The sequence below is a fragment of the Thamnophis elegans genome, chromosome Z (genome assembly GCF_009769535.1).
Source record: "Thamnophis elegans isolate rThaEle1 chromosome Z, rThaEle1.pri, whole genome shotgun sequence".
Taxonomy (NCBI): Eukaryota; Metazoa; Chordata; class Lepidosauria; order Squamata; family Colubridae; genus Thamnophis; species Thamnophis elegans.
The window spans coordinates 124,537,803-124,562,722 of NC_045558.1; the positions used below are offsets into that span (position 1 = coordinate 124,537,803).

At 44.1% G+C, this 24,920-nt stretch overlaps 1 protein-coding gene across 1 annotated transcript; it reads left to right on the top strand.

Moving 5' to 3' along the window:
• The first annotated feature begins 1,009 nt into the window (after positions 1 to 1,009).
• Positions 1,010 to 23,442, top strand: MAPK7 (mitogen-activated protein kinase 7). The gene is made up of 7 exons (XM_032237221.1): positions 1,010 to 1,134; positions 6,611 to 6,833; positions 11,023 to 11,188; positions 15,283 to 16,418; positions 17,671 to 18,593; positions 19,832 to 19,959; positions 22,678 to 23,442. Exons 2-7 carry the CDS (start codon positions 6,614 to 6,616, stop codon positions 22,829 to 22,831), a joined length of 2,727 nt encoding a protein of 908 aa, XP_032093112.1. The 5' UTR covers positions 1,010 to 1,134; positions 6,611 to 6,613; the 3' UTR covers positions 22,832 to 23,442.
• Positions 23,443 to 24,920: the final 1,478 nt, after the last annotated feature.

Sequence of the window (24,920 nt, forward strand, 5' to 3'; positions counted from 1 at the left end):
TCTTAAGTACTGACATCGACTGTGGGCTATTAAGAAAAGTGCGGGTTGCTTTTTGCCTCTGAAGAAACATGTTCTCAATTTCTCTCTTTGGAGAAATATAATATTCTGCCTTTTTAATATTTCCCAAAATTTTTCTTTCTTCTGAGGGATGGGTGCTAACTTTCTACAATCAGAAAATTGAAAAATAGTGTATGAGCTTTCCTGTCCACGCAGGACATGAGACTTAGCTAAATTGTATGTGAAGTATATGTAATTATACGGGCAGCCATTGATTATATGTAGATTATGTTAGGCACACACATAATTTAAATAAAAATTGACTTTATTTTGCTAAAACAATTGAAACAAAAAAAAAGAACAGCAAAAATTTAAGGATTTTTCCGACGAGCTTTTGTTAAAGAGTTTTAATAAAGCGTATTTCATTGTAAACATCTATCTTTAAGCAACTCATTCATGAATCACTGCATCTATAAAGACAAATTCCTTGTGTGTTCAATCACACTTGGCCAATAAATAAATCTATTCTACTCCATTTTTCTATTCTAGTGTATTCTATTCCATATTTCGCATTCTATTCTATTTATCTGGTCTGTTTTCCATCTGCTGAATAATTGAGGCTATATATTTTTCTTTCCAATTTGGAAAGAGTGGGGTGGTGAATGGTGCCTCCGATATTCGTTTCGCGAGGCGTTCGCTTCGCAGCAACCCACAACAATAGCGGGCTGAAGGGCAACAGGTGAAGCTCCCGCCCTCCACATAAAGCTACAGAACAGCTCCACTCGTATATGTTAATATCATTCCATTCCCTCTCCCATTGGTTCCCTTGCTTTTTTTCCCTCCGCGCTCTCCGATTGGCTCTCCGAAGCGGGCGAGGTGGGGCGTTCCGTTTTGTTCAAGAAAAGGTACCGACGCCGAAGCAATCTCGGGGCGCTTTCGCCCTCGTAGCCACGCCCGCCTGCGTTTTGATTGGCCGAGGAGCAGTCGGAGCCGTAACATCCGGGCACTCTTGTCCAGCCGGGCGAGCCATCATCATCACCACCACCACCAGCGCTAGGGAGTAGCGGACCAGAGTGGGAACCGCCCCTGTTTGTCCACCTCCTGAGACCTTCGGCGCCTCTTCTCGCATCTTGGCAGGTGGGGAACCTTCTTTCTCCCGCGCCTTCCTTCCTATCCTTATTAGGGAGAGACGGTTCCAGCGGGAAGGAGGTTGGGCAGCGGTAGAATTTCCTCTTTGCCTTGCAGCCTCTCCCGCTCATCCTCCAGCCCTCTTCTCCCCCCCCCCTCGCATCCATCGGCAGCCCTTTCCCTTCCTCCTTATTCTCTTCCCCATCCAAGCTTTGCCCCATTGGCCCCATTCAGCTTGGCCGCTCTACCCAGCCCCTCCCCATAAGACACCCCCCCCCCCAATTACTGTCATTGTCTGTCAGAGATCAACGTGGGTGGGGGGGGTCTCCCTTCACTCTTTGTCCTGTTGGGTGGGGGGAGGGAATGTGGCTGATTCGAAGTTGCTCGGGAGAGTTTTTAGAGTGGATTTGAACTTGGGATTCCCCAGTCTTGAGCAAGTGCCTTATCATACCAAACTTGACTCTCTTCCTGTAAAGACATGCTTTTCCTTTTCTTGCTCTATAAAATTGGCTAGTGTCACTTTCTGTTTTTTTCCTCCAAATCCAGCCCCAGCTTGCTTCTTACTTTTTCTTTTTTATACTTTATTGAAAAGAGCGTGCCATGTCAGGGTAACACTTACAAATAAAGCAAAGCCAAAGAAAAATCAATAGCAAATCTTATCATACTTAACAAGCTAATAACTGTAACAGTGATATATTTACAGTCATTATAATAATACAACCAAAGGGGAAAAAAGAAAATGAGCTTTAACTAAATTTCTACTGACATTACCCCATTTTCAATGTTTCCATATTATATCCATAATTCTATAGATCTTTATTTTCCGTGCTGTTATTCGTCAATTTCCCTCTCATTTCTTCCTCTTGTCCCTATCCATTCGTAAAATTTATTCCATGTCCTATAATATTTTGAGTCTTATTTATCTTTAATTTTTAAGGTTAATCTATCCAGTTTGCTTCTTAAGCTCACTCTGTCCTGAGAACTGATTGGGGTGGTGGTGGGGGGAAACTATTTCTTCTCTTCTCTAAGATCTCTGTGATAACTATGTTTTGATTGATAGGAGGACAACTTTTCTATGCTTCCCTCCCCTGCATTCCATCTCATAATAGATTCTTCTTAATTTCAGACTGTCATTCTTCCCTATTTTATTTTCCTAGTCAGAGGGACGTAAGCTGAAGACTACTCTCTGATGAGTTCTTTACTCTGTTGTTAGTTGCAATCTGATCCATCACGACCCCATGGACAATGTTCCTCCAGGCCTTCCTGTCCTCTACCATCCTCTGGAGTCAATAGCAATAGCAATAGCAGTTAGACTTATATACCGCTTCATAGAGCTTTCAGCCCTCTCTAAGCGGTTTACAGAGTCAGCATATTGCCCCCAACAACAATCTGGGTTCTCATTTTACCCACCTCAGAAGGATGGAAGGCTGAGTCAACCCTGAGCCAGTGAGATTTGAACTGCAGAACTGCAGTCAGCTGAAGTAGCCTGCAGTGCAGCATTTAACCACTGTGCCACCTCGGCACCTACTGCTTCAATGACTCCATCCAGCCACCTCATTCTCTGTCGTTCCATTCTTCTTTTGCCCTCAGTATTTCCCAGTATTAGGCTCTTCTCCAGTGAGTCCTTCCTTCTCATTAGGTGGCAAAAGTACTTGAGTTTCATCTTCGGGATCTGGCCTTCTAAAGAGCAGTCAGGGTTGATCTCCTCTAGGACTGACCGCCTAGGTTGGATTGCCTTGCAGTCCAAGTTTACTCTACTGTTCCTAAATTAAAAAGGAACTTTTCTTTCACCTTCTCTCAAGCTTTGTATCCATCTTTCCTTCTACAGTACTTTATACAGTGCAGTACTTCATTACAAGATGCTCAGTGGGTTGAATTATCTTGCAAGTAACTTGAGTTTGCCACAAATAATTTGCACACCCGCTTTTGTGCAAGATTGTTGATGATCTGCTCTTAATTGTATGTTCTCCTTTTGTTCTTTTTTAAAAAAAATTGTAGCTCACCCATTACAATCTGCATAGCTAGCTAATTGAGGTCAATCACAGAGGGGCAGGGGAAAAACAATTGATGGACTACATTCAATTATATGTTTCATCTATTGATATAACACACTCATATTTTGCCTGTCATTCTGCCCATCATTCCAAATTTTGCAACTCTAAAGCCTATAAAATAATATAGTCAGTGAGTATTTCAGGACAAATTAGTTTGAGATTTGAAATGCTGTACTGAATACCAGCACTTTCAGCTTGTGCTTAAATTGTAACAAGGTTGGCACATATTTGACAGCTGGCATGTCTCGAAGCCCATCTACAATCACTGAGGATTCAGAGATGGAGAATAGCATTTTTGGGGTAAAAATGTTTAGTCTCAGATTTTGAAACCACAAGCAAATTAAAATAACAAGTAGAAAGACTTTATCCAAAGAATAGATAAGATTTTTTTTGTATGTGGGCCTTCAAGTCAATCTTGACTTCTGCTGACCCCTGCCTGAGCTAGTTCCTTCAATTTTTTTGGCAAGATCTTTGGAAATGATTTTCCCTTGCCTTCTGCCTGGGACTGAGAGAGAGTGACTGACCTCATTCACTAGCTTTGGGTCTAAGATGGTGCTAGAATTAAAAACTCTTCTGGTTTCTTGTCTTTTGCCTTAACCAGCTTAACTAAAGATGCTTTTTTCAGGAGGCAACTGAACTTTCTTGTTTTTTTTTTTTTTGAAGATGTTTCACTTCTCATCCAAGAAGCTTCTTCAGCTCTGACTGGATGGTGGGGAATGGAAGGATTTATACACCTTGCAGAGAGCTGGTCATTTGCACCCTTTTAGAGAGTCATTGAGGTCATTTGGAAGTTTGTTTGTGTCCTTAGGGTCACTTGACCAGCTGTTTGCAAGGAGTATAAATCCTTCCAATTCCTACCATCCAGTCAGAATCGAAGAAGCTTCTTGAATGAGAAGCGAAAGTCTTCAAAAGAAGAAACAAGAAAGTCCAGTTGCCTCCTGAAAAAAGCATCTTTGGGAAAACCATGATGTGAATTGAATGACTGAGAATCTCCATACAGCTTAATTAAACTGGTTCTCTGGTAAGGCATACATATCTGTAAAAGGTAAAGGTTCCCCTCGCACATATGTGCTACTCATGCCTGATTCTAGGGGGCGGCGCTCATCTCCGTTTCAAAGCCGAAGAGCCAGCACTGCCAGAAGACGTCTCCGTGATCATATGGCTGGCATGACTAAATGCCAAAGGCGCACAGAACGCTGTTACCTTCCCACCAAAGATGGTCCCTATTTTTGTACTTGCATTTTTTACGTGTTTTCGAACTGCTAGGTTGGCAGAAGCTGGGGCAAGCAACAGGAGCTCACCCCGTTATGTGGCACTATGTATTCGAACCGCTGAACTGCCGACCTTTCAATCGACAAGCTCAGTGTCTTAGCCACTGAGCCACTGCGTCTCAATTTCAATTTCCAATTTAATAAAATTTGTATGCCGTCCACTCCCTAGGGACTCTGGGCGGCTTACAGACAGATAAAAAACATTTAAAAATTTAAAAATAAAGGTACATAATTAAAATTGCACATCATCCATTTAGTGTAGGTGGGGCTGGACATTGATCAACAGCCCCAGGCCTGCCGGAACAGCCAGGTCTTGGTGGCTTTACGGAAGGCTGGGAGAGTGGTAAGGGTCCAGATCTCTACGGGTAGATCGTTACACAGGGCCGGCGCAGCTACAGAGAAGGGTCTCCCCCGGGGAGTCGCCAGCCGGCATTGTCCGGTCGATGGCACCCAGAGGAGGCCCAACCTGTGAGATCTAGTTGGTCGTTGGGAGATATGTGGCAGGAGCCGGTCTCTCAGGTAGCCAGCTCCTAAACCATGTAGGGCTTTAAAAGTAACGATTAGCACCTTGAAGCGCGTTCGGAGACCAATAGGGAGCCAGTGCAGCTCGCAGAGGATGGGTGTAACATGGGTGTATCTAGGTACACTTAATATCACTTGCGCGGCTGCATTCTGGACCAACTGCAGTCTTCGAACATTCTTCAGGGGCAGCCCCATGTAGAGCGCGTTACAGTAATCCAGTCTTGAGGTGACGAGGGTGTGAGTGACCATTCGAAGTGCCTCCCGGCCCAGATAGGTCCGCAACTGGTGCATCAGGCGAACCTGGGCAAAAGCCCCCCTGGTCACAGCTGACAGATGGTGTTCTAATGTCAGCTGTGGGTCCAGGAGGACACCCAAATTGCGGGCCCTCTCTGAGGGGTGTATAATTTCACCCCCCAGACTAAGAGGTGGAATGTCTGGACTGTCCTTGGGAGGCAGCATCAATAGTCACTCGGTCTTGTCTGGGTTGAATGCAAGTTTGTTCGCTCCCATCCAGACCCTGACAGCCTCCAAGCACTGGCACATCACTTCCACTGCTTCGCTGTTGGCACGGGGCGGACAGATACAATTGAGTATCGTCCGCATATTGATGATATTTGATCCCGTGCTGGCGTATGATCTCACCAGCGGCTTCATGTAAATATTAAATAGGAGGGGGGACAGAACTGAACCCTGCGGCACCCCATATTTGAGGGGCCTAGGGTTCGATCTCTGTCCTCCAACCAACACCGACTGCGACCTGTCCGAGAGGTAAGAGGAGAACCACTGTAAAACGGTTCCTCCCACTCCCACTTCCCGTAACCGACGCAGAAGGATACCATGGTCGATGGTATCGAAGGCCGCTGAGAGGTCAAGAAGTACTAGGATAGAGGAATGTCCTCTATCCCTGGCCCGCCAGAGATCATCGATCAGCTCGACCAAAGCAGTTTCAGTGCCGTAAACAGGTCTGAACCCCGACTAAAAGGATCCAGATAATCGGTTTCATCCAAGGTCCGCCGGAGTTGAAAGGCCACCACTTTCTCAACAACCTTCCCTACAAACGGGAGGTTGGAGACTGGACGGTAGTTGTTTAAGATGGCTGGATCCAGGGAAGGTTTCTTAAGGAGGGGTCTCACCACCGCATCCTTTAGGGGGCGCGGGAAGGATCCCTCCCGGAGAGAGGTGTTAACAATCCTCTGGATCCAACCACGTGTCACCATCCTGCTGGTCGAGACCACCAGGAGGGACACGGGTCCAGTAAACAAGTGGAGGCACTTACTGCTCCCATGGCCTTGTCCACTTCCTCAGGGGCGACAAGTTGAAACTCACTCCATAAAATCGGGATATGTCCCTATTGTACATATCTTTAGTTGGCCCTAAATCCATTCATTGTTCATCATCTTCTAAATTCTATTGCTACCTTGGGTTACCTTGAACATCTTGGGTGCCACCCAGTGTTTTAAAGGATTGTCTTTTGTGTCCACCTGCTACATTTCCTGTAACAAAGCTGAGAATAGGAAGCTGGGCATTGGACCAGTAACCTCCTGGAACATTTGGGCTGGGCAGAAGGATTTCATAATTCACATTTGTATCTCTGTGTGTCTGTGTGTGTATGTGTATGTGTGTCTGTGTATGTGACAGACCATGGCTGAACCACCAGTGGAAGACGAGGGCGAGGAAGCAGCTCAAAGTCAACCCAAGCAGGAGTCCACCCATCAGGCCACAGTGGCAGCGAAGAATTTAGCCATTTTGAAGGCCCGGTCATTTGACGTCACTTTTGAAGTGGGAGATGAGTATGAAGTCATTGAAACAATTGGCACCGGAGCTTACGGTGTGGTGAGCTCAGCACGGCGCAAAGACACAGGTGTGTAAGTCGGAGTGCTGCTTCACACTGCTCTCTGCTGTTAAGTGGCTGTTAAGAACTTGTGTGGTTTCCCTCCTGCATAGAGACGGGGCGTAGAGGAATTCTCCTTGACTAGCAGTGTGCATCAATAATATATTTCCTGCTGTTCTCTATGTGGTGTTTTCCGCAGCCTGGGTTTAGTACCCTGAAAAATTAATGCATAGGCGTAGTCCTCATTTTAGCCACTGCCTCGTACAGCCACTATTTGCATTGATGATTGTAATGAAAAAGTAACAATGCAGCCAAGCTTCGCACTTACGATCTTAGCAGGCTTGTAAAACTGAAGGGAAACTGAAGTAAAATCGTATCATAACCGCAGTCACGATTTCACTTAGCTGCTTTGTTTATTGATGAATAGTTGATTCCGGGGGCTATCACAATTCTCCGCAGCCAACTTGCCATGGTCAACTTAACCCAGGGCAACTCACTGTGGGATCATTCAACAATTCAATTATTTAAAATAATTTTAAAAAATAATTTAATTTTTATCATTCACATTTCATTTTGTCCCTCCTTTGGCATCCTTTCTTTAATGATTCTGTTCCACCATTTTTTCGATATTAATGTAATTCTTGTCCTGCTTTGAGTTGGCTGTAATGCATTGCCCCATCCCTCTGATTCCAATTATGGCTATTTAGCTAGGTCTACCTATAATTTACTCACAGCAGATATTTTATGTGTTAATATTGAAACACGTAACAAACTATACAGATTAATGAGCTACTATTATTGGACTTTTGTCCCTCTTTTTAAAAACATATATTCTGTATATATATTGGAACAACTCAAGACAGTCAACATACCTAATAATCCTGCTTCCTGTTTTCCCCACCACAACAAACACATGAGGTGGATTTATTCACTTAATGACAGTTGCATTCACATTTTGGCAGTGGCATTCACTTTACTACTGTGCACAAGTGTCTGCACCTGTTGTGACCCACCAGTGGCCAGTGGAGCTGGCAGCAGATTTGGACAGTGAGCGGGTTAGGAAGGAACAAGGGCCAGTCCTGGAGTCTGGGGAAGACTCTGATGTGGGCTCTGTGTCGGAGGCAGAGAGGGGGCCAGAGCCATATGCCAGATATCAGCTGCCTTCAGAGTCAGACATCAGTGACACAGATGAGCAGCTGGAGCCTGTTCCCAGTGTGCGCATGCGCAGAGTTTCCAGACAAAGGGAACAGCTAAAGAACAGGGGTTGTCTTGGGAGTAAGGCCACAGGTGGACAATGAATGGCCCCTCCCAGAGGAAATAAAAGAGGAGCGAAAGGGGAGTGGAGTTTGCAGGAGACAATTAGTTCGTTTAATTAGTTCGTGACTTTCTTAGATTCCTTGCCAGGTTTTGCAGATATCGCCCTGTCAGCTCTCCAAGCCAGATAAGGTCTGTGATTGTAAATCCTACCTTGAAAGTCTTTGCTGGGTGTGAATGAGCAGAATTCACAGAAAATTAATAAAAGGGTTTTTTTTGCCCAGGCCATGCATTTTCTGTTAAGACAAAATCCTTCAGAATGCTTTTCACTGTGCCACGTTCAAACTTGATGCCTGGATCCAGGCCAACCTTCGTGCTGGGTTGGAATTTTAGGAAATATAATTCCAAAGGAACTGATCGATGCCAGCCAGGGAAGGCTTGCCAGAGTCTGGAAAATAAGGAGACTTTGTTTTATATATTACACTGAGATGCAGAGTAGGCCCTTGGCATAAGGGCCCACAGAAATGCCAAGGTCCAAAAAGAAAGGAAGAGAGGAGTAGAGGAGAACAGAGAAAAGGAGAGGGAAGGAAGAAAGAGGAAAGGAGAGGAAGGCGGGAAGGGATAGAAAGAGGATAGAGGGTAGGAAGGGGAAGAGGAAAAGAAGAGTAGGGGTGAGGTAAGGGAAGAAGGAAAGGAGAGGAGGAAGGAAGAAAGTAGGGAAGGGAGGGAGAAAAGAGAGGGAAAGTAGGATGGTGATAATACAAAATAGGTGTATGGGATGGTAAACAGAGCAATCCCGAATGCATATTTTAATTTTTTATATGGAAAAATAAATGTGTAAAAGTGATAAATATAAATAAGTGTTCTGACCCCCCTCCATCCGACACAGGCTTACTGTTAGCCATGCTTTATTCACAGTAATTACTCACAGACAAGACGTTGGCAGCAACCCAGACTCCCACAGATAAGAGATACAATACACACAAGAGCTTCTCCAGCTTGGTATGAACGGTTGTGTCCTACAAAAGGTCTCCTCCCAAAGTCTCATCTTATATACTCTTTTGGGAGGAGCCAAGCCACAACCACCTGGGCTTGATTATCTCTTATGAGTCTGTCTCCGTAACTGCTGCCTCCGTTTCTCCGCCCTCCTTGGCCTGGAGTCAGGGACAAACTCCCTTTGATCTTCACCACTGCTCCATGCCTCAGGTGCCTCCTGGTCCCTGCTTGGAGTCTGAACCCTGCCCAGAGTCCTCCACATTTTTCATAGCAGACTCATAGGGTCCCTCGCTATCGGAGTCCATCGGCAGCTCCAACGGCTCCTGCTGGGCCACAACAAATAAGAATAATAATTAAGTGAATGTGTACCTGAAATTGTATGTAAGAGACTAAAAAAATAAAAAACTTTTTTCGACATTTTTTTTTTTTGCCAATGTCCCAAATCACATAAAATGTTTGTTAGATTCAGAAACTGTCTAAATAAAGGAATAATGTAGTTGTTTACTTTGGTTCATCTTCTTGTACAGCTAGTCCTTGACTCATGACGATAACAGAGGTTGGAATTTCCATTGTAAGCCATGACCATCATAAGTCAAGGCATCCACATGATTGGATCTGATTTCATGGGGTTTTGTGGGCGGGGCGGTGGGGGTGGGGCAGTTAAGCAAATGCCACTGCCGTTATGTGGATGCAACAGGCCATTCAGTTAATCAGTATATTCCTATGAGTGATAAGTCACATGACTATAACTTGTGGTCATGTGACTATGATAGACTGCAGGTGAGCTAGTTGCCAAGTGCCTGATATGCATGTGTGTGTGTGTGTACGCGCATGCACCTGTTGGGACTCCGGAAGCAGGTGCTATACTTTTTGGTTGTCCGTTGTAATTTTGAATGATTGCTAAAGGACCAGGCATAACCTGAGGACTACCTGTATGAATTTGAACCCATGCATGTATGGTTCATATCTAAACAGTGGTTAAGGAAAGGTGTGAGTTAACTGGTTGGATCTGTGAAATAACTTAGTTTGCAAAGTGAATTACCTGTTTTCGGGGTTCATGCAGTACAGTGGAATATGCATTGACTGACTAGACTGAGTTCCCACAAGACAGTGTTACGATGACGTAAATATATTAGAAACAAAAGATGTATCTAACTCTCCTGACAGTCAGAACAATGAATCAGTGGAACTGCTTGCCTCCAGAAGTTGTGAATACTCCCAACACTGGAAGTTTTTAAGAAGAGATTAGACAACCATTTGTCTGAAGTGGTATAGGGGAGGGGTATCAAACTGGTGGCCTGTAGGTTGGATGTGTCACATGCAGGCCATGCCCTTCCAGCTCTGCGAAGGGAAAAAACATTGCAATATGTCATGTGACACAAATGTGACGCTGCGAGTTTGACACTCGTGGTATAGGGTTTCCTGCCTGAGCAAGGGGTTGGACTAGAAGACCTCCAAGGTCCCTTCCAACTCTGTCATTCCATTCTATTCCATTCTATTCCATTCTATTCAATTCCATTCAATTCCATTCCATTCTTGCACTTTAATAATATTCACATTAGATCAATATTTTATTTTTTATTTTTTCTATTGTATTTTTAAATTTTTGCTTCTAAAACACACTGTATTTTCAATGCATTTCCCCCCTCATTCGGGAATGTCTCCATTGTAATTATTTTGGCCTTTTGTTCCTTTTTCTTTTGTTAGTACTTTAAAAGGAAAATAAATAAATATAATTTGCACTAAGGAAACACTCCTCAAGTCCTCTCTCTAATAAAAGCCATTAGATTGAACAGCGTGTAACTAATTAAAAACAAAACCAGCTTTGCTGGCTGATGAATTCTGGGAGTTGAAGTCCACAGGTCGTAAACTTGTCAAGATTGGAGACCCCTGCTTTAGAGTGACGTTCCTGTGAATAGGAACCACATTTCACACACACCTCGTCTTCTTCCTGTTTTCCACTTACCAGGCCAGCAGGTGGCGATCAAGAAGATCCCAAATGCCTTCGACGTTGTGATGAATGCCAAGCGTACCCTCCGGGAACTTAAAATCTTGAAGCATTTCAAGCATGACAACATTATTGCCATCAAGGATATCCTGAAACCTTCCGTGCCTTATGCTGAATTCAAGTCTGTGTAAGTGTCTTGCCTTAATTTTTTTTGTCAGGTTTATATGCCTATGCTCTCAGTGTACATAAAAGAAAAGATACATTCGTTACGAATCATAAGGTACAATACCTAATGACAGTCATAAGGTACAAATCAGCAATCAAGTTATACTAGGGAACAATCAATATAAATCATAAGGATGCAAACAACAAAGTTACAGTCCTGCAGTCATAAGTGGGAGGAGATGGATGATAGGAACGATGGGAAGATTAATAGTAATGCAGACTTAGTAAATAGTTTGACAGTGTTGAGGGAATTATTAATGATTATAATATCAATGATGATGTTTGTAATGTTAACACCTTGGATACCTAGAACACACTGTTCAACGTAGAGATGGAATGTGTGATATAAAGCAATAAAAATATTTAACAAAAAAAGATAGGTAAGTATCTTCCACGTGGTAACAGCAAGCATATTTTTGTGTGTCTTTTGCAGATATGTTTATATATTTAAACCAGACATACGTGGGATTTAAGAAAGTTTGCATCTCATTTGGCAGCCCCATCTAACTTGGAATGTTACTAACAAAATCTTCAAAGGATGCTCACAGCAAGAGGGAATAGCCAGGGGACAAATAGATCCATTTCTGTAGCAAAGAACAATAAAAGTGCAACGATATCTTAAAAAAAAAAAGTTTGCCAGCGTTGAGAAATACTAGCTGGTCCTAGCCATGCCTTCTAGCCCTGTCTGAAATTCCGGTAGCCTTTATGAATTAAAACAGTTTATCTCTTCTTGTAGAAAGCTGATTAAATCAGTGTGAGCTCAGAAGGTTACATGAAGAGTCCCGAGGCCACAAGTTACCCATCTCTACTTTTGAAAGATTAGTTGACATCTTAATTTAATTGTTCGTTCTATGTAGCTGCCCACCTTCAAGTGTATGACTTCGGTAAATGTCTATGGATATTTTCAGTCATCCAGGTCGTGGTTGTCCCAAAGGTGCTTTTTTCAAGAGGCAACTGGACTTCCTTGTTTTTTCTTCGAAGACCTTTTGCTTCTCATCCAAGAAACTGAAGAAGCTTCTCAGATGAGGAGCGAAATGTCTTCAAAGAAAAAAAAGCAGAAAGTCCAGTTGCCTCTTGAAAAAAAGCACCTTTGGGATATATGATTTTGGCTTTCTCACCTTAAATATTAAAAAGAACCCAATTGTTTGTTTTATATAACTGCCCATCTTCAAGTATAGACTGGGTGTCTTACGTATATAATAAATAATGAATATTAAAAACAATTAAAACACCAGTATTAACCTAAAACAAAAATAATAACCTTGCTTTGGCTAATTGACATGAAGGATTCTTGAAATACTGAGTGCTTGGGGAATTGGCTGCTTCTGATGGAGGTGATTCCCCCCGCTCCCCAATCCCCCCGCATCAGGTTCCCAGATCCTTTTGGGACCATGAGTGTTTCCAGTGAAAGATCTGTCCTATTTCTCGAATAAGATGAGATAATGTTAGTGGTTGTCAGGAAATCCAGATTCAAATAATGATAGTTTTGTTGGTTGTCCTTGTGTGAGTTGGTCTTGTCCTTATTTTCCAGTCTTATTGTGGATATTTTATTGACTTGGAAACAGCATGTATGACTTCTAAATTCAAGGAAGTAGAATCAAAATGTACGAAGGGCACTTTTTATTCTTTTATTTAAGAAAATATAGATGGCCATCCGACTCACTCTCTGCGGCTTTGATGGTTTATAAGGATAAAAGCTTAATGCAAGAACAAGTAGATAATCTGATAATATTACTAATCTTGAGTGTAATTTGAACAATGTTGGGAATTCTAAAATATTAGGAAAGGGGAATTCATGAGATTATTTTTTTTTTGAGAAGAAGAGATAAGGTAAACATATGTGAAAATTGTTTTTAAAAAGATGAAATATAGGACATATAGTGATGTTAACTATATTAAAAAATTAAATGAGAAAAGATAAAGAAATATGTAAAGAGAACAATATGATTGAAGTTGGCATAGCAAAACTATGGTTAAAAGTGATTTATTTGTAAAGATTAAGTGCTTAGCAATGATATGTAAGCTTAAATGAATTAATGAGAAAAAAAAGAAAAGATTATATAAAAGAGATTAATATTAATGGAAGTGGGGAAATTAGAATATACTGAAATTATGATTATAAATGAGATGTATAAAATGTGACCCAGTCAACACTCTGTCCATAAAGTATGTATGATGAGGTGGGGAAAAAAGAACAAATGGGGACCAATCTTAGCTCCAGATGGATTATGTTTCTCAGGAGGGAGAAAATAACAGAGAAGGCCTTTCATCTTGGTCCTGCTGGGTGGAGATCCTTAGGAGAGGGAACCCTAACGCTAGCGGAGCTGGTGGCAGATTCAAATAGTGAGGAGGTTGGGGAGGAATGTGGGCCAGTCCTGGAGTCTGGAAAAGGCTGTGATGAGGGCTCTGTGTCGGAGGCAGAGATGGGGCCAGGGCTGTCAGTTATCAGCTGCCTTTGCAGTTGGAGATCAATGGGGCAGAAGAACAGCTGGAGCCTGTTCCCGGTGTGCGCATGCTCAGAGTTGCCAGGAGAAGGGAACAGCTAAGGAACGAGGGTCGACTCGGGAGTAAAGCCACAGGTGAACGGTGAATGGCCCCTCCCATAGGGAATAAAAGAGGAGCGGAAGGGGAGGGGATTTTGCAGGAGACAATTAGTTCATTTAGTTAGTGTGAATATTTGTTCGTGACCCTCAGAGACTCTTTGCCAAGTATTTTCTTGTACAGAGTGGCCTTTGGAAGATATCAGCCTGGCAGCTCTCCAAGCCTGATAAGGTCTGTGATTGTAAATTCACCCTTGAAAGACTGTTTGGCGGGGCTCTACATGGGGCTGCCCTTGAAGAGCATCCGGCGACTTCAGCTAGTCCAGAATGCGGCCGCGAGAGTGATTGTGGGTGCACCTCGGTTCACCCACATAACACCTATCCTCCGCGAGCTGCGCTGGCTACCTGTTGATCTCCGTGTGCGCTTCAAGGTGCTTCTTACCACCTATAAAGCCCTTCATGGTAGTGGATCTGGGTACTTGGGAGACCGCCTCCTGCCGATTACCTCCTCGAGACCGATTAGATCTCATAGATTAGGCCTCCTCCGAGTGCCATCTGCCAGCCAGTGCCGGCTGGCTACTACGCGGAGGAGAGCCTTTTCAGTGGCAGCTCCGACCCTCTGGAACGATCTCCCCGTGGAGATTCGTACCCTCACCACCCTTCAGACCTTCCGCGCAGCCCTCAAGAACTGGCTATCCCGCCAGGCCTGGGGGTAAAGATTTGATCCGCCCCCACCCGAATGTTGAATGAATGTTGTTTACTTTTTAATTATGTGTTATGTTATATGTTACTGTTTGTATCTCCCTCCCTATAAGTTGTGAGCCGCCCTGAGTCCCCTCAGGGAAAAGGGCGGCCTATAAATAAACTTATTCCTATTCCTATTCCTATTCCTTTGCTACAGGAATTCACATTATGGTTTATGGTTTTATGGTTTATGGTTTTATTATTTATAGGCCGCCCTTTTCCCTGAGGGGACTCAGGGCGGCTTACAATATATAGGGAGGGGAGTACAAGACAGTAAGACATAAAACAATACATAGTAAAAATAGTACACAACATTCATCATTCGGGTGGGGACAGATTACGATCTTTATCCCCAGGCCTGACGGGATAGCCAGGTCTTGAGGGCTGTGCGGAAGGTCTGGACGGTGGTGAGGGTACGAATCTCCACGGGGAGATCGTTCCAAAGGGTCGGAGCTACTACTGAAAAGGCTCTCCTCCGTGTAGTTGCCAGTCGACACTGACATTAGCTTAATAAAAAGGGGTTTTGTTGGGATAAGGAATCTACTTCGTATATTTTGTAAAGGCGAGGTCAGAACAATACATGCAGTGCTATCATTTGGCTCTTGAATAGCCCACAGGGTTATTTTTACAACAACCCCCAAAAAGGAAGGTTGCATGCCTGCATACAGGGAGAGAAGAGTCCAAGATTATTCAGTATTGTATGTGACCAGATTCACTCTCTCATTGTTTTATGCCCTTTCTCTCTCTTTCTCTCCCCACCCCGCATTGACAGCTATGTGGTGCTAGACTTAATGGAGAGTGACCTTCACCAGATTATCCATTCATCACAGCCTCTCACCTTGGAGCATGTGCGCTACTTCCTCTACCAGCTCCTCCGAGGCCTTAAGTACATCCACTCGGCAAATGTCATCCACCGAGACCTCAAGCCCAGCAACCTGCTGATCAATGAGAACTGTGAGCTGAAGATCGGTGACTTTGGGATGGCCCGAGGCCTCTGCACCAAGCCGGTTGAATACAAGTATTTCATGACGGAGTACGTGGCTACTCGCTGGTACAGAGCCCCAGAACTGATGTTGTCTCTGCATGAATACACACAGGCTATAGATTTGTGGTCAGTGGGGTGCATTTTTGCAGAGATGCTCGGGCGGAAGCAGCTTTTCCCCGGGAAAAACTATATCCATCAACTGCAGCTGATTATCACTGTCCTGGGCACTCCTCCCGCCAAAGTGGTCCATTCCATTGGTGCTGACCGGGTGCGTGCCTACATCCAGAGCTTGCCGTCGCGCCAGCCAGTGCCGTGGGACAGCCTCTACCAGAATGCCGACCGGAAGGCCTTGTCTTTGCTCTCCAAGATGCTCCGCTTCGACCCACGTGAGCGCATCTCCGTAGTGGAGGCCTTGAACCACCCGTTCCTGTCTAAGTATCACGATCCAGACGACGAGCCGGATTGCGTCCCGGCTTTCGATTTTGACTTCGACAAACAGGTGCTTACCAAGGAACAAATCAAGGAGACCATTGTGGCGGAAATCAAGGACTTCCACGAACGCCGGGAAGGCATCCGGCGGCAGATCAGCTTCAAGCCCGCTCTTAGACCAGCTATGTTGGATGGCGGGGTGGATGATGCCGCTAGCCAGGCGTTGCTACTGCGCTGCAACGATATTGACATGCCCAGTGCTGGTTCTCCACGGGCCGATGATGATTATGCGATGGCCTCTCCCATGCCTTACCCAACGGAGACCATTGACTTCACCTCTCCTCTGGTGGCTTCATCTGTCACGCCGCCAGAAGTAAAGGCTGAGGTGGAGGCCCCAGTGGCGCCACCAAAGCGGGAAGGCGCCATCTCAGATGACACCAAAGCTGCTCTCAAAGCCCTCATCTTGCAATCTGCACTCCGGAATAAAAACAAAGGTGAGGTTTCTCCTGGTTTTGCCCTGGGAAGTGATATGACATGCCTCAAGGTTGGAGGTAACCCAACTCATGGGTCTCCAGCAACTGGCTCGTGAAAATGGCTGACGAGCCCGTGCGCACGCACAGGCCGCCTCACTTGTTTAAGCAGTGGGAGAACATGCGCTCACGCTCTGTTAAAATGAGTGTCAGGCATGTGTGTACGCTGCTTGTGTAAAGGGAGCTGTGTGTACGGGCCTGCTTTCCAGTCATTTGCACAGAACCCTCCCCTTTCCTCCCACCCGCAAATCCAGAAACGTTGAAGAATTCTATATCATTTAATTGCCTCTCTGATATAAAGGTAGTCCTTGATTTATGATCACCATTGCACAGCAATTGTTAGTTTTCCAGGGTTCAGTATCCTGGATATTGTAAGATCATGATAATCTGTTAAAACCTGGTTAGAACCCAGGAAAATGCTTAGAAAGCTTAGGATAATCGCAGTGAAAGTATTTACTGATTAAGTACGGTAATCCTTGACTTACAACCACATTTGAGTCCCAGATTTCTATTGCTAAGCGAGACAGTTATTAAGTGAGTTTTGCCACAATCATAAGGCAAATCACTGCAGTTGTTTAGTTAGCAACGAGGTTGGTATTTGAATCTGGCTTCACTGTCGACTTTGCTTATTGGGAGGTCGCCAAAGGTGATCACATGACTCTGGGACACTGTGACCATCATAAATATGAACCAGTCCATCCAAATTTTGATTATGTGACTATTTGGTTGCTCCAACGGTCATAAGCGTGAAAAACGGCCGTACATCATTTTTTTCAGTGCTGTTGTAACTTTTTACAGTCACTAAATAAATGGTTGTAACTCGAGAACTACCTTTAGTGATGTCCGTGGAGATTCTCAGTCACCCAGATCCTGGCTGTCCCAAAGGTGCTTTTTTCAAGAGGTACCTGGACTTTCCGATTTTTCTTTGAAGATGTTTCACTTCTCATCCAAGAAGCTATTATAAATCTGTTCCTCATCATCCAGTCAAAGCTGAAGAAGCTTCTTGGATGAGAAGCGAAACATCTTCAAAGAAAAACCAGAAAGTCCAGTTGACTCCTGAAAAAGCACCTTTGGGATTACCTGCAGTGATAATAATCTGTGATGCATGTGTGTGTTTTTTTTAAAAAAGTGTGGCCTTGATAATATGCTTGCAGCTGCCATCTTTACTTTTTGGATTCCTTCTTCATGAATACCGCTGGCTCCTTCTGTCCTGCAGATATACCTTCCTCTGTCTCAGAAACTCCCGATATCCGGCGACCGGTAACGGCGAAGGAACGGCAGCGTGAGAGGGAGGAGAAACGGAAGCGGCGCCAGGAGCGGGCCAAGGAGCGAGAGAAGCAGAAGAAGGAGAAGGAACGGGAACACAAGGACATGCTGACCGAGAACGACCGGAACCTTCTGGAAAGGTGGACCAAGATGGTGGACCGCACCCAGAACAAGCCAATCCAAAATGGGTCCACGGTCCCACCTCAGAAAAACACGGCCAGTCATGCCCTGCCTTCGGTTCCCGCTGCCAAGACTTTGCCCCCACAGGCCCACGCATCGACCTGTGTCACTCCCGCCCCTTCTCGTAACACGCCTGCCCCTTCCGAATTCCTTGCTTTCTCCGACAAAGCAGCAACAGGTCTTGCCCCTAAGCTCACCCTTGTCCCGGTGGGGACCGAGCTAGCCTCGGTCCAGGCTTCCAACACTAACGTTATCCGCTTTTTCCCAGCGCAGGCTGCCCCCTTCGTGGTGGCTGCCCCGGCTTGCCCCAAAGCCATCCCTGCCAAGTCCGAGTGCCTCTTGAACGTCAAATATGCCCCGAGCCAGATCTTCCAAGGCCCGTATGGAGTGGCGGCTCTCAACGCTTGGCGTAGCGTCTCTCCTCCTGAGAACTGGGCTGTGTCTGGGCAACTGCCTGTTGGTCAGCCTGAGGTAACACCAGCCGGGCCTTTGTCAGAACCGGTTGTCAATTTTGTGGCAAGAGCTGAGGGGGATCAGCCTCTGTTCCAGTCTGAGACAGGCAAGTCTGAAATTCCGCCCCAGGGACTGTCCACAGAAGAAACTAGAGGGTCAGTTCAGTCCCAGGTGGCATCTGGACTACCTTCGGAGTCTCCTGATATCAACGTGGTAACCCAGCAGCTGTCAAAATCTCAGGTAAAAGCCCTTGAGGACCTAACCCTAAAATCCTTCACTGTAATCCACAGGAGTTGGGAGCCCTTGGCATCTCTTGAAGATGCTCGCGGCAAACTTAAATGCCGTTTCTGTAGGATGTGTACTAGTTGAATTCCTGCAACGTTTTGTGCAGGCTGCAGTGTTTCTCCTACGGAGCACCTAAAGATGAGCAAGGGTCTTTCCGCAGCCTGAGAAAGAAGCACAAAGAAGTCCTCTTTGTTGTGGGCGTCGGTAACACAACGCCTTGACTCTGTTTATTTTGGATCAGATCTGGAGGGCATTAATTTTCTTCCACTCCCACTGAAAGGAATTTAGCAAGTTTACACTTGTTTACTTCTCTCACTTCTGATCGTTGTTCAGTGCAGCTGATTTCTTTGAATCTATCCTTCCCCTCCTTTTATTTGCTAAGTGTTTCCCTTTGGCTGCTGTGCTCCAGATATGCTTTAACACCCGTAATTTTCAAATGGTATATACAAAAAGGACGCTGACTGAGGGGATTTCTCTTTAGGGTATCAGGTTGAGGTGATGGGTTTGCTCAAGGGACAGCTGAGTAACTAGGCCAGAGATGGCTAACCTTTTTGTCATTGCATGCCCAAAGTGTGCGTGCTACAGCACCCATAATGCAATGCGCACGTGGCACCCCCTGCCCCCTGCACATGTGCACACTTTTCCTGTGCATCTGCTTGTGATGCCCTGTGCCTTGTTTTAGGTCTAGTAGGCCTTCCTGCAGCCTCCTGGGAGCAAATACGGGCCGCAGGGCGGGGGGAACACATGCTGCACCTCCCCCTTTTGGGTTTAGTAGGTTTCCCTGCAGCCTCCTGGGAACAAAAACTGGCTGCGGGGGGTGGCGCGCATCCCCCGCATCCCCCTTCCCCCCACGGATGGCGCATAACTCCCCGCTCCACGCATGCATGTGTGACCTCATCCCCATGTATGTGTGCACGTCTCAACCATGCACCCTGCCCCGTGCATGCATGGCAGAGACCCAAAAATCAGCTGGCCGGCGGGAGGCGCATGCACATGCGCAGTGAAGCTGAGCCGGGGTGACAGCTCGCGTGCCTGCAGAGAGAGCTTTGTGTGCCACCTGTAGCACGTGTTCCATGGGTTCGCCATCATGGAAGTAGGCTATTCGTGCAGGAATAAGATTGCACGGAGAGTCCCTTCGTTTTCAAATTGTTGGCAGTCCTTCATTAATCTCCATTGGTTCTTCTTCATTCCAGGTGGAAGATCTTTTGCCTCCTGTTTTCTCTGGAACACCCAAAGGCAGCGGTGCAGGTTACGGGGTTGGATTTGATCTGGAAGAATTCCTGAATCAGTCTTTCGACATGGTGGGAGAGAACAGGGAGAGGTGAGCAGTGTTTCATGTATCCTATTTGTTGGGACTTCGTGGGGAGACCTTTGTGCGTGGAATCGGTGGAGAAAAACCTGCATTCTGGAACAGATGTTTACTTTTTTTGGAACTGCCCTCTTTCCCCGAAAATAAGACCTCACTTGGGCTTTAGCGTGCATGTGCTAAAATAAGCCCTTCCCTCCAAAATAAGCCCTCCCTTAACATATTATAGAGTTGCCGGTCCAGATAATTAAGACTTCTATAGGATTGTCTATTGCTTTGTCTTCATCCCATCTCCTGGTCTCTTTTTCTTTTTTAAGAGTTTTATTATTTTTTAATTACAGAAATAAACACTCCATCTTTTCCTATGCAATGTGTCATCTTGGGGTACAAACATCTCTGTGCAACATTGTTCCTCTTTTGCCACATCTTTCACATTCATATTAACATTATTTCCCTAAGTGCACAGGTACAGTATAGGTGGTACCTTGCTCAACAGTAGTAACTGTGAGAGGGTTCTTGGAGTCCTAGTGGACAACCATTTAAATATGAGCCAGGAGTGTGCAGCAGCTGCCAAAAAAGCCAACACAGTTCTAGGCTACATAAACAGAGGGATAGAATCAAGATCACGTGAAGTGTTAATACCACTTTATAATGCCTTGGTAAGGCCACACTTGGAATACTGCATTCAGTTTTGGTCGCCACAATGTAGAAAAGATGTGGAGACTCTAGAAAGAGTGCAGAGAAGAGCAACAAAGATGATTAGGGGACTGGAGACTAAAACATATGAGGAACGGTTGCAGGAATTGGGTATGTCTAGTTTAATGAAAAGAAGGACTAGGGGAGACACGATAGGAGTGTTCCAATATCTCAGGGGCTGCCACAAAGAAGATGGAGTCAAATTATTCTCCAAGGCACCTGAGTGTAGAACAAGAAGCAATGGGTGGAAACTAATTAAGGAGAGAAGCAACTTAGAATTGAGGAGAAATTTCCTGACAGTTAGAACAATTAATCAGTGGAATAGCTTGCCTCCAGAAGTTGTGAATGCCCCAACATTAGAAGTCTTTAAGAAGATGTTGGGTAGCCATTTGTCTGAAATGGTATAGGGTTTCCTGCCTAGGCAGGGGGTTGGACTAGAAGACCTTCAAGGTCCCTTCCAACTCTGCTATTGTATTGTATTGTATTGTAAATTTAGTATTATAATATATTAGGCATTTTTTATTTTATTTTTTATTAACAAACATGTAAAACACACACACACACACACACACAATACGAACAGGAGCTTCCTGTTCTTTCTAATAGCAATTATCAATTGATATCGCTCACCTTATATTATTTCCCCTTCTATTATATTTCATTTGGATTTCACTATTCTTAACCCTCTTATTTTACTCATAACTATTTTTTTTTAGTTTTGTTGTATTCCTTCATTGATTCTTGTTTCTTTCTTCCATCCACCTATACTGTTTATCCCATATCTGTTAGAATTCTGATTTTCTTTTCCCTGGATTCTTTAGTTAGTTTGTCCATTTCAGCACAATCCATATAACCTTTCTTATTATTTCATCTTCTCTTGGAATTAATTTGTTTTTCCATTTCTGGGCAAAGGCAATCCTTGCCGCCGTAATTATATGTAGTATTAAATACTGGATTTCTTTTTTGTATTTTGCAGACATTATTCCTAATAAAAAAACTTCAGGTTTCCATTCTATTTTAACCCCTGTTATTGGCCTCCAGCCAATATTTGACCCTTTTCCAAAAATTTGTAGCCTCCTCACAGGTCCACCATAAATGGTAATTAATATGTTCCGTGTATTGATTCGCATTTCCAACATTTTGGGGAGGTATTTGTTAAGATTTTAGCTAACCTTGTTGGTGCCAGGTGCCACCTGTAAAATATTTTGTACTGGTTTTCCTTGTATGCAACTGATGGTGTCATTTTTAAGTTTGTTCCCCCAAATTTTTTCCATTTGTCTAATTCAATATTATAGCCAAAGTTCTGTGGCCATTTTATCATTTGTTCTTTCACAATTTCCTCTTCCATTTTATACTTCAGGAGGAATTTATATATTCTCTCTATCATCTTTCTATCTGAGCTTTGAATAATTTTATCCAATTTGTGTGGTTCTGTTTCGATGTCATATAATTTAGTATCATTATTGTATTTAGTTTTGATTTGGAGGTAAGTTAGCCAGTCAACTTTCATGTTCTGATCTGCCAATTCTTCAATTGTTTTTAAATTTCCCTGTCTATCAATTAAGTCTCTGTATCTTAGCATTTTGTTCAAATCTATAAAATTTGGGTGAGTCATCCTTTCTGTCAGCATTTAAACATTATAAAACTCTCCATTGTTTTTCTTACTATCTTCTAGTAATAATATATCAACATTAAACATCATTATCATACACAAACTAACCATTTTATATCTTTATCTAAGTGTATTGTCTCCTTATTTGTAGCCACTTCCAAACTCCTTTTTTATTCTCCAACCATTGGTAAAATACTTCCCAAATCATATAATAATTCAGTTTGCTCTTTCTCCTTAATGGCTAATGTTAGTTCATTGCTGCACATTCTAATATTTTCCTGATTACCTTCTCATCAGTAGGAATCTCTACACTTTTCCAATGTTCTGCAAATACAATTCTAGCTGCGGTTAATACATGAATAATGTATTATTCATGTATTAACCAATACATGGTCTCTTTTTTTTCTTGTACTTCACTTTATTAGCCAAGGTGACTCCGCCCCACTCTCGGCCTCGCTTCTCGCTGATTGGTTGGAAGTCCATCGCATGAACCCTGCTGACATGGAGTCTCTCCAGCAAGAATTGCAATTGGGCTCTCCCATGATCCTCTCTGACATTCCAGACCTGCAAGATGCATGAGAAGCGGAGATCCCGTTGGCCAACGTCTTCCTCTTTGGTCTTTCTTTTTCTTAAAAACAAAAACAAAAACAAAAAAAACCAAAGCTCATTAGAGCGGATGAGTGAAAGATCAAGGCGATTAGCCTTTTCTCAATGACTTGGGTTGGAAATGTCACCACAGTGCCTGTGCATTTCTGTTGTTTTGCTTTACAGCAAAGGTGAATTGGGCTGATGTTTTAGACTGGGTGTCTTTTGCAATAAGAGTTGAAGTGGACTTGGTTCTACGCTGCCTTCTGTGGGCATGTTGAAAGACACACACACACACACACACACACACACACACACACCACTCACTCACTCACTCACTCACTCACTCACTCACTCACTCACTCACTCACTCACTCACCAGGAAAGGACTCTGGCAAAAACACTAAAGGATGCACCATTGCTTTCCTTGGAAATAGTCAATTTCTTGTTTGACCCCACACTGTGCCTCCTTACCTCATGGCCGATAAACACGGATAACATTTTCTGTTTAGAATATTGAAAGCCCTTCGGAAGGGCAGAATTCATGTAAAACATGTTCTCCAGGTTCTTTCAATAAATAAAGATGCACATAAGCATCAAATCCAGCCTTTCTCCCTAGGCAACTGTTTTCAAATTGGTGCCCTCTGTATGTATCGGATTTCAGCTTCCCCAGTCTTCCCTTCAGTCCTCTCTTAGATATAGGTAATCCTCGATTTATGACTAGAGTTCCGTTGCTAAATGAAACATTTGCTAAATGAATTTTGCCCCCCCTTTTTTACAACCTTTCTTGCCACCAGTTGTTAAGTGAGCTGTTGCAGTTGTTCAGTTAGTAACACGGTTGTTAAGTGAATCTGGCTTCCCCATTGATTTTACTTGTAGAAAGATCACACAAGATGACCCCGGGAAGCTGCATTTTTCATAAATATGACTCAGTTGCCAAGCATCCAAATTTTGATCCTATGATGGGTCGGCAATGGTCATAAGCGTGGAAAAACGGCCACGGGTTCTCTTTTTTCACTGCCATTGTAACTTTGAACGGTCGCTAAGTGAACTGTTGTAAATCAAGGATTACCTGTATCCTAAACTTCATGAGATATGAAATCCAATAAATTTCATATTGCTGAGTGACTTGAGGACAGCCGCTCTCTCTCACTCCCGGCCCACATGCTGGGAAAACAGGCAGGAGGCTGATGGATATCACTTTGAGTTGTATAAAATAAAGGCGGATATAAATCTAATAATTAAATGAATAGACCTCTGACTTCCTAGGGATGATGCAGGCTGACGTTCGTGTACATTTGGAAGGCACAGGTGGGGAAACGCCTTTTCCATAGCATGCTTTGCCCCTGCACTGGGAAACAGCTGGATTACAAACTTGTGGAAATCAAAGAACTGCCTTTGCGTTGAATTAGGCCAGTGGGCCGTCCAATCTCACATGCTGTATTCTGACCAGCTATACCTCTTCTTCAAAAATCTCGAATAGAGGATTTTCCTGCATTTCTGAAACTGGAAATACCAAGAGTGGAAGCTTCAGCCTTACATGCTGTTCAGGTTTTTGCTTTTTCTGTTTATTGGTTATTACTGTGGTTTCCCAAAGTAACGTTCTGGAGAACTTGGCGACGGCTACCTTCAGTAATGCAGTGAGGATGGGACAGAAAGCCCCACAGATTCCAATGGAAAAGAGACAATGTGTGTCAAGGGCTCCCTTGGCCTCGCCTCAAAAGTGCCATATTGTCATGCAGAAGAAGCCTTGAAATTATGAGGGAGGGAAGTCCGTTAAATGTAGGTTTTTCCTCTCTTGATGGCGTTACAGTGACTAAGTCAACCTTCTGTTTTTTAAGTGAAGATATGCAATGTTGATGGTGCCTACGCTCAAGGTTTTTGAAGACTAGAGATTGTACAACTTTTGTCTTCTGCTTTGGGTGGGATGTGACTGTCCTACCAATACATATAGTACTGTCTCCTTGAGGAAGGGAGCCCTTCTCCCTCTTAGATAGTTTCTACCCCACGTCTTCTGTACCAGGGGCCTTTTAATGGGCCTTCTCTGCGTCCAAGGTAGCTGGACAAGGCTTGTTTCCAGCAT

Bases quoted from the DNA above. Each gene is read 5' to 3' on its own strand.
- MAPK7 (XM_032237221.1), top strand. From the start codon at position 6,614: ATGGCTGAACCACCAGTGGAAGACGAGGGCGAGGAAGCAGCTCAAAGT. The intron at 6,834-11,022 runs GTGTGTAAGTCG...TCCACTTACCAG, and splicing joins AGCACGGCGCAAAGACACAG to GCCAGCAGGTGGCGATCAAG. The intron at 16,419-17,670 runs GTGAGGTTTCTC...TCTGTCCTGCAG, and splicing joins ACTCCGGAATAAAAACAAAG to ATATACCTTCCTCTGTCTCA.